General features: G+C 32.8%; 1 protein-coding gene across 1 annotated transcript; it reads left to right on the forward strand.

Annotated features, from left to right (window-relative positions):
- Positions 1-4,481: 4,481 nt before the first annotated feature.
- On the forward strand, positions 4,482-9,044 carry LOC134233032 (fibroleukin-like). The gene is made up of 6 exons (XM_062715032.1): positions 4,482-4,796; positions 5,075-5,211; positions 5,702-5,798; positions 7,159-7,326; positions 8,462-8,721; positions 8,867-9,044. Exons 1-5 carry the CDS (start codon positions 4,508-4,510, stop codon positions 8,719-8,721), a joined length of 951 nt encoding a protein of 316 aa, XP_062571016.1. The 5' UTR covers positions 4,482-4,507; the 3' UTR covers positions 8,867-9,044.
- Positions 9,045-14,693: the final 5,649 nt, after the last annotated feature.

Below are 14,693 nucleotides of genomic sequence, written 5' to 3' on the forward strand. Positions count from 1 at the left end.
ATTCATTACTGCCAATATCATTCATTACCATTATCAGAATTTGTAATATCATTGATATTCATAATTAATAAACTTATAAAAAAGAACAAATCTGGTTATCACAAATGGTGTCGTGGACAGGATAAGTTAATGGTTAACTTGGATTATATGGCAGTGTGATGTGCATAATTTAGGTCTCCAGTATCAACTTGAGAGTTAATGGTTCAGTGAAGATATGATGTGAAGAACTGTTTCGGACAACTAGACCAATTTAAGATTTATTCGGTAGGAGAGTTACAGTGTATTATTTATCACCATGTCGGAAGAAGAATTAAAAGCCAAATTGACATTTCAAACTATGAAGACTGAAAAATTAGAACATGAACTAAGAAAAGCAAACACCATTATTGAAAAATTAAATGCCGATGTACATAACATGAGTTTTGCTAAATCAGAAGAACTTAAAACTGTTTTCATAGCAAGGGAGAAGAAAATACCAAAACTCTGTGGACGACCTACAAGTGTTAATGACCCAGACATATGCGAGTGGATTCATGATGTAAAACAACACTTAAAAACAATTGAACCATTAGATGCCAAACTTGATTTCATTTACGACAACATTGGTGGTCAATGTAAGGACGAAATACGCTTACGACCAGAGAATGAAATGGATACTCCAGAAAAAATATTTAACATTATACGTTCAGTGTTTACTAATTACCAAACTATTGCAGCACTACAACAGCAGTTTTACCAGCGCAACCAAGAACAGGGTAAAACTCTACAAAAGTACTCACTGGCGTTGATGAAGCTTATGGAGAAGATCCACAACAAGGATTCAAGTGTGATTACCGATAAGGACACAATGTTGAAAGAAAAATTTGTTGATGGAATTCGGGATGACAGTCTGAGAAGAGAGATGAGACGTTACTTACATCAGTTCAAGGATATGAACTTTCCTAAATTTAGAGAGACAGTGATTGACTGGTCAGAAGATTATAGAAGTCATAATCTACCACAACAGTGTTCATCAGAAGGAGCCAAAGTACAGTTAGTTGATTTGTTGGAAGACATAAAGAAGTTATTACTGAAGCAACAACAGCAACTGGACAGACACAGCAGAGAATTGCAGACGCTAACAGAAAAGTTCAATTCTACCGCAAGATGTGCAGAACCCAAACAGCCTAAGAGACAGATTGACAATGTTAAGAAAAACTATGTAACGTGTTTCAAGTGCAGTGGCAAGGGTCATAAAGCAAATCAGTGTCCATCTGTTTTTCCATCAGAAGCTAGGAAAAGCAACTCCAAGCAAGATGTTAATAAACAGGGGGAAAACAACTTCTGTAGTGAAGAGTCGAACTGCAGGAGTGGAAATTGAAGACTCGCAAACAGACATTCGTGACAGAGTTTTTGACAAAGGAATTAGACCTTGTCCCGTAACGTCAGTGAAAATTGAAAACCAAGATACAATGTGTTTGTTAGACACTGGTTCTCAAATTTCAACAGTGACAGAAACATTTTTTAGAAGTCTACTTGATAATAAGCCAAATCTTCATGATGTTACTCTTTGGATGAAGGTGACTGGAGCTAACAACCTACCTATTCCATACCTTGGATATGCAGAAGTTGAGATTAGCATCCCAGATATAGTCACAATTCCAAATGTTGGTGTATTAGTTGTGAGGGATCCCGATGACGATTTTGGTCGAGAACGGAAGAGCCGAGTACCAGGAGTCCTTGGAAGTAATTTCTTCAAACTTCTGAAAACTCATTTGGAGTCCGTGTCTGATACCAAAGATAAACTTTTGTGTGACGCATGGAATGTTGTGTTATCCATGTATCAAATGACATCAGAAGTTAACAGGCTTAGTTTTGCCAAAGTTGGACGAATTCCAGTAAAAGTACCAGCTGAATCCATGGTAACTGTTATGTGTACTACACGACAAAGCCGAGGATGTTCGAATGTACTATTACAGGCAATTCAAAGTCCTCATGGAAATTTACCACGCAATGTGATTGTGATAGACTCTTATTCAGAGATTTCAAATGGAAGAGTGCCAGTACGAGTGATAAATTTAGGGACTGAGGATGTGTGGTTAAATCCTAAGACGAGGATAGGGACAGTTCAAGAAGCAGAAATAGCAGATTCCTTACATAATTCTGTTCAAGTGACAGTGAAGGATAATGAAATTCAAGTCCAAATTGATGGAGAGACAAAAATAGCTTCAGATATTACCGAACATGGAAATGGAAAAATCAAATTATACGGACATGACTTTGATATAGATACCACTCTTAGTAGTGAACAACAGCGAAAACTTGCACACTTATCGCAGAAACATAAAGCAGCATTTTGCAAAGATGAAGACGACTTAGGATTTACAGCCACGGTAAAGCACCACATAGAACTGACTGATAACAAACCCATCGCTGTTCCACATAGACGGGTACCACCCCACATGATGCAAGAGGTGAAACAGCTCATTCAGAAGTTCCTTGATCAGCAAGTAATTAGACCAAGTACTAGTCCATACGGAGCTGCAGCTGTATTGGTTCGGAAAAAGGATAAATCACTTCGTTTATGTGTAGACTTTCGTCTTCTTAACCAAAAGACAGTTAAGGATGCTTTTCCCTTACCGAGAATTGAAGAGTCATTGGATGCTTTAAGTGGATCAAAGTATTATAGCACCATTGATTTAGCGCAAGGTTACTATCAAGTCGCTTTAGATGAACTCTCTATCCTCAACCTATGGAGAATATATCAGCTCAGAAAGATTCCAAGGATAAAGAAACACAATCAGACATACCAGCAGACCGGTTACAGCCAGATGTGAATGGTGAGGATTCTTCAGTGGGAATTCATAGTGAAAAATGTGAATCTAGTGAAAAATGTGAAACAAGTGAAAAATGTGATTCAATTGAAAAATGTGATTCACGTGAAACATGTGAGTTCAATACAAATACTGGAAACTCCGTACATTCAGAGGATGCAAGAGAAAAAGCAGGGAAGCCGGTTCCATTGCGCAGATCTTTAAGAACTACAGCAGGAAAACATTCAAATCCGAACAAGTTGCCACAATCAGTTTTAGAATCGCAAGAAATTTTTGTGTAATTTATATGATTTGAATCAGACATTTTGTAATATTTTTGAAAATTAGTGTATAGTTTTCTTCTGCAAAAATATTTTTGTGTGTGTATATTTTTCAATTTTTTGCTGTGGAATGCAAAAATACTTAGCAGGGAAGAATGTGATGTGGTGATTTTTACAATAGAGTTATCTCTCTTTGTTTTCATACACGGTTTGTCACTGAGGGTAATTTCCGCATCTATTTTTAGTAACAGAAATTCTGTTCAGCTAAAGTATTTGAGAATACACATAGGTTTTTATTTAAATGTATTGTTTAATATTTTGATAATTTCAACATCACTTCCTGTGATCACGTGATTTCATAGTTTGTGATTTTGCACGAAATGTTTCGCGCTATGAAGGCTGTGTGTTGAACTGAAACATTGTTGAAGCTGAATTATATCTCTATCTAGGTGTACCAACTGTAAGTTTACATTGTTTTAAATATAGCTTTGCTCATGATAGTAAAGTATGTTTTGGTAGGGTTATTTTAATATTTGTTAAGTCTGAAAATATTTATTTCAATAGAATAAGTTCAGCATGTTTTGTTGATAAACGTTACATATCATATTGGCTATTCATTTTATTTCTAGTGATGTTTAATAGACTTTTGTTATGAAGAAGTTTAAATTTATTTTACAAGATATACTTTTATTATTGTTTACAACTGTAATTAGAGGTAACATAGGTATATTGATTTTTGGTTAGGTTGTACAGTATCACTGTGGTCGGTGGTCACCTTGACCTGAGTTTGTGCATTGAGCCCTAGTTGGGGTAAGATTTATATGAAAGCATATTATATATTTATTCATGAGTTTATTATGAGTGTAATATGTTATAAATCTTTATAATGAAAAGGTCAACTGTCTGTCATATTTTGTAAAATTATTTTTATTCATATTTTTTAGTAATGCTTCATAATATTCATGTGAATTTACATTTGTAAGTAATGTCATGTTTTTCTTATTTTTCATTTGTACAGCACACTGTCATTCATTACTGCCAATATCATTCATTACCATTATCAGAATTTGTAATATCATTGATATTCATAATTAATAAACTTATAAAAAGAACAAATCTGGTTATCACATAAATAAAGAATAAAATATATTATAGATTCCGAGCACTTCTCTTGAAAAAAATACTGACTTTACATGGAAATTATGAACACCGCTATTAATACAAAATTAATTTCATTGGTTACACGTAAATAAGAAAGACAAATACAATAAGTCCAGGAATTGAACACAATCGATACTCTAGAAATAATAATAACATAATAACAAGCCAATCATTTTGCAGGAATGGATAATAATTTCATATTTAAAGTCGTCAGTTGACGGATAATTCTAAGCTCTTACAGAAACGCTCTAAACACACACCAGAAACTACAATATGATCAGTCTTCGTATTATCTGTTTAATGGCCTCTCTCTTTACAGTTTCTCGTGCAACCATCTCCTCCTTCAGATATATCGCGAAACTAGAACTCGATAACAAGATGTCCAATGAGGAACTTGTAGGACAACACAAAGCCCATTCTTTAAGTGAGTGTGCTGCCATCTGTCAGAGAGATTGCGGTATCTTCGGGTACAATCCTACGCTGAAGAAATGCCGGACCCACAAGAAGACCTTCACTTCCGGAATGTCGGACGAAAACGGATGGCGGTATTACTTTCCGGAATGTATGTATTGGTTTTTATTTTATTTTTTCTTCAATCTTACACTTGTAGCCGATTTATCTACCTTATTTTGATTGTTTATTTTTATGAGTCGTTTCAAGCGTTGTATTATGAAGATAACTATTTTGTTTATTGTCTAGGTCATAATCTTATATAATTCTTAGTTTTGATTTGAGTTCTTCCTTCAGATGGTCTAAATCTAAATCCTAAATAATTCTCAGTTTTCATCTAAGATTTTCCTTTACTTATTATAAGTCCTAATTCTCACTTTTGTTCTTCAGTTCTTCCCTCAGATTGTAAGGCACATCGTGCCAATGGTTATGATAAATCGGACGCGTACGATATTTACCCATACGGGATAAAGTCCATTCCGGTCAAGGTTCATTGTAATATGGATATAATGGGCGGCGGATGGACGGTAGGTTTTGATTTCTTTTTACATCTGAGCTTTTTGAAGATAATGTGATGATATTGTGATATCTATATTTATGTAATGATTTGGATTGTTGCTTTTTTAAAGATCGAATTTCCAAGGGTTGGGGTGGAGGTTATGCCCTGTTCACTGATACGGATTGGTTGTTGCTTTTTTAAAGATCAACCACTGCTCGCTATCTCCACCTTTTTATTTATTCACAATGATCTTTCCAGGGCAATCAAATCTAGCCTAATAAATTTACATACAGCTTTCCAAGGTAATCCAAACTAGCCAAATAAATGTACGTTCATCTTTCCAAGACAATCCAAACTAGCCCAATAAATTTTAATACATTTTTCTACGGCAATCCAAACTAGCCTAATAAATGTACATACACCTTTCCAAGGCAACCCAAATCTAGCCTGATAAATGTACCCACATCTTTAAACGGCAATCCAAATTAGCCTAACAAATGTACATAAATCTTTCCAAGGCAATCCAAAAACGATTTGATGGATCCATCAGCTTTGACAGAAACTGGACAGACTACAAAAATGGCTTTGGTGAACCGGAACAGGAAGTTTGGATTGGTAAATATAAGCTAATACCGGGTCTTTAATTGGTTTAAAGTTATAACCAAGATATTAATAAACATTTGAATTTTGAAATCAGTTAAAAAAAATAAAATGATGCACGGATAATATAAACAGTACTCTAATTGCTTTGGTCTTGTTTTCAGCTGTTCAATTGTAAATAAAAAATGCATTTACGAGTTTTTATCAAAATAAAGGAAAGATAAGACATACAAGAATGAAATTCAAAAGACTTCCGTATTTGAAAGTCCTTTAGTTTTTGAAAGTCCTTATGCTTTTAAGTTTTGTGTGAATTATGGATGTGTGAATCACACAGACTTGTCACGTAGGCATATTTCATTAAGCACGCTTGAGCTAAATGAAAATTATACCTACGTACAAGTCTGTGTCATTCACACACCCATAATTTACATAACTGATATTGACGGTCAATAGTGACAGCGTCTTTTGTTCTAACAGTAGTAGTCAGTCCGTATGTGTACTACATGGGGACTCGATCAAGAACGACTTCTCTATGAAAAGCCCCATTACATTTCTATACTAAAGATCTGGGGATTTTTATTTTGAAATTCTGTTCTTCTTTTTTCATTTAAAGATTCTTAAGATGATATCACACCATCTAAATCAAACCAAACTGCGCCGTAGCGTCATCAAACGTCACTTTTTCGTGTGTTGTGTTTACCAGTTTCAAATTTCGAATGCTCAGGAAAGTGCAAAAAAATAATAACCAAATGCCCTATAATTTTTGAAAAGACGACAATATAAATTGTGGAAGCGAATAAGGATAATTTTCGCCACAATCTTATGTGTTTAAATCTTATATTCCGAATCAATACCCATGTATTCTCTAATATAACCTTTGTTTTTTTACCATGAACCGTAGGACCGTACCCGTACACATCCAAGAATAATAAAAATCTTGATTTCTGTCAATAATTTAATCAAAAAATTATGATGCACTTCAGTGTGATAAATAAACATTTACTGAAAATTTTAGCTTAGTGTGCCATTATTTTCAAAAAGAAACATCTTGTCGACGATTTTCCCGGACAACCCTCGTAAATCTAAATAAAGCATGATATAGGAACAGATTATAGATATCTGTATCTACGTAGTTAAATAACATACATTTAAATACTGTACAATGGGCATATAGTCTGATACAGTTTTAAACAATGCATTTTACAAAAATCTTTAGATTGTTATATTATTTTCCCTTGGGCTATTTTTACGAAACAATATTATTGTAATACACTTCGCTATTGATTTTGAATATATCTTAAAACAGGAAAGTAATTTGATTACTCAATAAGGTATGATTATATTCAAATAAGAATCAATGGAATTTTTAATACAGGAAATGACGTAATCCATCAATTAACAAAAGAAAACACCTCATCCCTGTATGTGACCATAACTCTACAGAATGGTACAACACTTTATGAAATGTACGATGGATTCTCTGTCTCCAGTGAAGCTGGAAAATATCAACTCTTTCTTGCAGGACCTGCCACGGGAACCTTAGGTAAGTGTATCTACGTTAAGTTCTTAAAGTTAGATTTAAATTACGCATTTTATTATAAAAATACATGTTTGTATTGAATTATTCTTAAGTTTTTGAAAAAAGATACGTTTTTTCTGATATTCTTTTTAATTCAGCGCACACTAAGTTATGTTTTAAATTTCAGAATATCATCTGCATGTTCAATTCTCTAATTCTGCAAACATTGAATTTTTTATAGCCAGAAGGCTAAAATTTGAAAATAACATTTTACTAGTACGGAATGACTTTATCAGAGCGTCATTAAGCTTAAATATCAAGTGATACTAAGCAGAAAAAGTATTTGATCGGATACATTTAAATTGAAAAAAAAAATTAAAAAGCCATATTTAAAACATCTCACTTTTTCACATTAACAATACATATGCTTTATCTAATGAAACTCTAATATTTTAAAACATTTACAGTTACACTATTTCTTATATCGTTAAAATTTTGAATGATTTACTTCGTATTGTATTTTGTATATTTTTAAAGGCACGGTCTCTGACATATACGAATATTTCATTTATTCATGTTTTCTGATATTTTCAGTGATCTTTGCAAACCCCCCCCCAAAAAAAATACCATGCTTAAGAGGTGTAACACGCCAGTGATTTATTGTTACACTAGATAGGATGCTATATGAATACCGCAGTGTTTTGTTGGCTTGTATTTTTTTATCTCTCTATACAAGAAACAACACGTTAAACTTTGCATCTCAGACGTACTTCAGTATTAAGATTAATGAGATGTAAATTAATAATTATTATCTCTGTTATATATTGTTTTTCTAAATCTGCAGGTGCCAGTATTAAGACACCGGGAATTCAAGGACTAAACTAAATAAATATTATCACTCTTTCCATCACATAAAGCTGTCTATCTTAGATGTACCTCAGTATTATAAATGACAATTAGATTAAAAATATATCATAACTTTGTGAGTCTTTTTGTTTGATTTTACAGGGGACAGGTTAAATACAGGTTTATTTTACCACGATCTGTCTGGGATGTTCTTCTCCACCCAGACAGAGTTCACGACGAGTATAGTGGATATAAATCTGCTGATCTATTTTAAACAAGTGTCCGTGTATATTTTTCTTTTTTAATTCTACAGGAGTCAGTATGTTGGACACCGGTTATCCTAATAACTTTGATCTGTCTGGGATGTCCTTCAGTACCCCGGACAGAGATAACGACGGGTATAGTTATGGTAACTGTGCTGCTCACTACAGAGGAGGCTGGTGGTACAATGACTGTCACTCCGCCTTCCTTAACGGTCCCTGGTCCCCGGAGTCCTGGTCCTGGCCATGGTTTCCCACAGTAGAGAATGGGACATCAGTGAAGGGGACCACCGTGATGATCAGACGTCATTAGGTAAACATCATTAAATCTTAATATCCATTTTTTTTCTTTTTGTATCACTCTGAAATTTTCATTTTTAAAAGTTGTTTTTTTTTAATAAAAAAAATATGCTATCATACATTTATCTGTGTAGTATTAATTTAATTTTTTTTAACAGACGAAAGATCATCCATGGATTACGGAAACCCCCAAGAGACGATTTTAAATTAATTTTTATCGCTGAGTTCTTTTTTTTAATATTTAACATCAAGTAACAAACAGTAAAAGAAGGTGGTTGAACGGCTCTGCAAAGCGATACTGGATGTATTCAGTAAAAGATGTATTTTATATGTGTTGTAATAAATTTTAAATTAGAAATATTTCGTTCTTTTTTCCAAACACTGATAAATGGAGATAACTGGACGGAGAATGAGGATGAAGATTACTTTATTGTTAAACCTATTACAGTGGAACCTGTCTAATCCGACACATGCAATACTCTTTACTGTGATTTCAGCCATTGTCATTTATACTCATATCAATGATCTTTACACGCTGCAATACTACATCTTGGTTATTCCAACACATACATTTTTAATCTGTTCCCAGTGCATGTCGGATAAAACAAGTATCATTGTAATAAAGATGTTAATATATATATATTTTTTTAAATCGACTGTAATATTTTATTGTGTGTTTTTTTTTTATTTCAAAACACTATAACACAGATCGGGGATTAAAAGGTTACATTTGTAATACGCGTTTTATTTTGACGTCATAAATCTTAAAAGCAAAATTTGAGATCATTTAAATTCATTATTTAGGCTAGAGATAATTTAAGTAAGTTAGAAAAAAAATCAAATTTGCAAAACAAGACAAGGAGTTAGAAAAAAAATGAGCACCGATTCATTATTTATTTAAAGATGATATCTTATATTTGCAACTGCTTTTGCAAATAAAAAGCAAGCTATCATTAATCAATATGTTTGCTAAAACTTTTGTAATTATGATACTACATCTTTAAAAAATGATTCAATATGTGTGATAAGTCATTCTCCTTTATGCAATGTGTATACGATGGTTTATATACTAGTATATCCAAAAATTTGATAGACTACAACTTGAAATTTGTTATTAAATCAATAGGAAAAGTTTTAGGAGCTAATGATAAAAATTCAAGAAAAGTTTGTGAAACAAAGACGCTTATGATAAATGTTGTCGTTTGCAGGTCAAACACCAAGGTCAATATAAAGGTAGTTTTGGTACCAAAAGAAACGTTCCTCACAATGAGTCTACCTTCTAAAATAAAACCCGTAAAAGCAGCAACAGTTCAGTAATTATGACCAAAGTTAGAGATTTTCAAAAGTAGGTCAAACTGAACAAGGTCAAGGAGTCAATATTAATGATGCCAAAAGAAGAATTAAAGAAAGAATACACAGGTGAAATATAAAAGTCACGAAATCAACCATTCAAAAGTTATCACCAAAGTTTTTTTCAAAAGGTGGTCAAAGTCTGATGTCCAAATAAAAGGATAAAAATATAAAAAGAAAATATTGGTATTCAAGAGAAGCTCTTACCACAAGAAATAAACCGGTAAAATGGTTAACCCCTAGCACAAAATATTTAGTAAATACGTCCAAAATTAACGTTTTTGAAAAGTAGGTCAAATCCATAAGATCAAGGTTCAAGGTCATTACTGTTTGTACTCAAGAGAATGTCCTATCAAAATATAAAACTGAGGAGTGTGATATCACTTGATTTAACTGTGTAGTAGCTATGGCTAAGAATAAAATTTTGAAAATTTCTTTAAACGTGAGTCAAAATAAAGATCAAAGTCAAAAATACTTTTACCCTAGGAAAAGTTTTACACGTTGAATACACCAGTGAAATATTAAAGCCATAGCTCATATGACCAAGGCTCAAATTTCAAATTCAATTTCAAATTCGAAATTGACCGTCAAAATAAAGAAAAAACCTGTGAAATATGAAATTCATAGCTCAAACCCATTAAAGGCTGTAGTCAAAGTTAATTGATTTACCACTTACAGATAAATCATGAAAAAAAAAACAAAAAAAACAAACAAACAGACAACTGGACCGACCGTCCTAGGAAAGTATATTTGCCCCTTATTTTTGGGATTACGGATAGAAATTTTAAAAACAACACTTTGAGTTAAAATGTTTGTATGGTGAGAGGAGATCTCAGTCAGTTTCCTTGGGAAAATAACGAAACAATATAATGCACTGTCTGTCTTTGTGTACATGCTATTAATAGCTTATTTAAACATGAGGATGAACCTAGATCTCTTCCGAGGAGACGAATATACAATCCAAGGATAAATTTATATCTCTTCCGAGGAGAGGAATATACGATCCGAGGATAAATCTAGATGAATTCCGAGGAGACGAATATACGATCCAACGTTAACTTGAAATACTCCATTTAATGATTTAGAACTTTATACACCATGCTTAATGAAATTATATGACAAAAGACAATGGTTGCAAATGTTTATTTTTATGTAAAGAGAATGAATCATTATGTAACAGAACACTCTTCATGCTCAAAATAAAATGTAGAATCCTCACAAATAAAGGGAAGTTTTAGTCCGTCTTCTCCTGTATAGTACGTGTAGTTCCTCTAAGTCACCCAGCGCCACCTGTCGTCGTTATGATAAGTCAGAAGGAGGCCAACTGCTTCTTATTGGATGAACTGCTGTCTCGCCCTCATCGTTAGGATTCCAGTTCTGATACGTTACTGGTGTCCAATTATCAAAATGAGTCTATCATTGTCGTCAAATGTCAAAACATTGGCACGAAATGCAAAGGAACCGTTGAGATCAACTTCTGCAGAAAAGGGACAAGAAAAAAATTATATAATCTTCAAAATTGAAACACCACCGATACAATATGAGTTGTTGCTTTACATCCTGAATGCTCTAAAAATTATAAGATTTGATCCGCTGTATCCAAGGTCAGTAGACATTTGAAGGGAAAGTATTCTCATTTTGGGTATGTGTAACAATAGAATATTTTCTAACGAGCATAAGCAAACATAAGCCAAACTTTATTTCAATTTGAAAAACAAAGGAATATAGTGTTTATGGGTGAACTTTGAAATGAACAATTTTGATACACTTCAGAAATATATTTTCCAGATTTAATGTGCAGGTTTTTATTTAAAGTGTAAAATCAGATTTGTAGAGAGCAAAAAAAAAGGTATTCCAGAGAAACTCTTACGACAAGAAATTAGCTAGTAAACTAGTAATCCCATAGCATTAATAATTCAGGAGATACGGTCAACGTTAACGTTTTCAAAAAGTAGGTCAAATCCATCAGTTCCATCGTTTAGGTCAAAGGTCAATACTGGGGAGTTTGATATCACGTTATTTAACCGTTCAATGATTATGGCTAAGATTTAATTTTTTAAAATTTCTTTAAAAGTGAGTCAAACATAAAGATCAATCAGAATGTCAAAAATAGATGTACCCCAGCAAAAGTTTTTACACGTTTTAGGATAAAAATACATACTTTATTAGGATGGGCAATTCCTTTTAGGACTTCACTGATATCAAAAAATATAATGCGGTTTAAATCTACATGTTGGGGACATTCAGATTTTTTATTTATACCTAAAACGTGATGTCGACGTCACAAGATTTTATCAACTTTACTTACAGTTTACAGACCATCTATACATTCCAATATTGCAAGGGCGTAACCAGGTTAAACTCTTAGTATAATTTGTAATTCTTTTAAAAACTATATGTAGTTTATGAAAAGTGATTCAAAAATTAAACACAATGATAGGTCCTTTCATATTATATACACCTGTAAAATGTGAAATCCTTAGCTCAAACCAATTAAAGGCTGTAGTCAGGGCTAATTGATTTCCCCACTTATAGATAAATCAGAAAAAAAATCACAAACAAACAGACAGACGGACCGACCATCAGAGCAAAATATATCTGCCCTTTAATTTTTGGATTACCGATAGAAATTAGTAAAATAAAAATAACACTTAGTGCTAAAATGTTTGAACGTATGGTATGAAGAGATACCGGCGTCAGTTTTCTTGGGAAAATAACGAAACAATATAATGCACAGTCTCTGTTTGTGTATATGCTATTCATAGTTTATTTAAAACATAAGGATGATTATAGATCTCTTCCGAGGAGACGAATAATCGATCCGAAGTAAACTTAAGAAGACTCCACTTAATGATTTAGAACTTTTTACACCATGCTTAATGAAATTATATATAAAAAACAATGGTTGCAAATGTTTATTTTAATTAAAAGAGAATGAATCATTATGTAACAGAACACTCTTCATGCTCCAAATAAAATGGAGAATCCTCAAAAATAAAGGGAAGTTTTAGTCCGTCTTCTCCTATATCGTACGTGTAGTTTCTGTCAGTCACCCAGCGCCACCTGCCGTCGTTATGATAAGTCAAAACGAGGCCAAAGATTGGGTCAACTGCCGTCTCACCATCGTCGTTAGGATTCTAGTTCTGATACGTCACAGGTGTCCAATCATCAAAAAACCGCTTTCCATTGTCGTCAAATGTCAAAACATTGGCTCGAAATGCAAATGAACCGCTTAGATCAACTTCTGCAGAAATGGACAAGAAAAAAATTAAATCATCCTCAAGGTTGAAACACCACCGATACAATATGATTTGCTGCTTTACATCCTGCACGCTCTAATAAAATAAAAAGAAATTGAACTGCTGTATCCATGTTCAATAGACCTTAAAAGGGAATGAATCACTTTTTTAGCGTCGTGGCAAATGTAACAATAGAATATTATCTAACGAGCATGAGCAAAGCTAGGCCAAACTATATTTCAATTTGAAGAACAAAGTAAAAAAAAGTACCCTTAGGTGATGTGTGATTCCAATATAAAGTTTTCAGATGAAATTAGAAACTATCAAATTTAATAAATTGCGAAAACGTATTTTGCTGATTCAATTTGAAGTTTTTTAACCTGAAAGTTTAAATGAAAAATGAAAAAAAAATCTAACTATTTATCAAAGGTATTTAAATATAATCTACATAATTTTTTTATGAAGGAGTTTCTATTTTTTAATCAAATGCAAAGTAGAGCAATTTGATAAAAAAAAAAATTACTATTGCATTCATGCGATAAAAAGGAAAGCATATTATGAATAAATTGTTTAATTATGGGGTTTACTCCTTAAAACCTCCTAAGAATCGACAGCATGTATGAAAAATATTTTTTGTGACCACATTGTGTATGGTAAAATAATCTGATAATTAGACTGTTTGAATATGAGATTGTGTAAACAATAAGCCATAAAATGTATTGTTTAATTACCCGGATGTACATACACCCTAAAAATCTCCTATATCCATCACCATACCAGACCAGAAGCTTTTCATCCGGCTCTACGTCACGTAACGTCATATAGAAGATGATGCCCTCGCACGTGATAGGAATGACGTTTTCCTGTTGATATTTGGCGGGAGAATTAACGAATCGTAACCAGTTACTACAGGCCGGATCTTCTGCATCTATGTTGTAAGTACCATCGGTCCACTGTTTATCTACTTTTGAACACAATAAGATTCTAAGTATTAAGAATTAATTTTAGGTACTGAATGATTAAGGAATTTATAAAAAAAAATCTAAAAGTTTAAAGCATCGTGAGAGTGTTTTATAAGCAATATTAGTCACCTACCAGCAAGAGTAATCTGGTTCCTTCTAAAATAAAAAAAATCCACAGTTTTATAAAAAGACATTTAAGTGGACAAAAGTTAAACTTGATCTAAAGCTAAGTTACGTCATTAAAAGTTGTTTTGGATTGCCTTACTTAAATGCATATTAAAATAGTGAAAAAGTGAGACAATTTCAAAATTTATGTACATTTCCATTAAGAAAGAGTTCGGCGATCAAAATAAACCAAAAAGTCAATTTATGAAAACTTGACATTAAGGGCCCTTTTCTCGTGATGGCAGTCATATTTAAATAAGTGTTTACTG

Source organism: Saccostrea cucullata, unplaced genomic scaffold (assembly GCF_032062105.1).
Source record: "Saccostrea cucullata isolate Sc308-1 unplaced genomic scaffold, CSIRO_AGI_Scuc_v1 ctg14362, whole genome shotgun sequence".
NCBI classification, from domain to species: domain Eukaryota; kingdom Metazoa; phylum Mollusca; class Bivalvia; order Ostreida; family Ostreidae; genus Saccostrea; species Saccostrea cuccullata.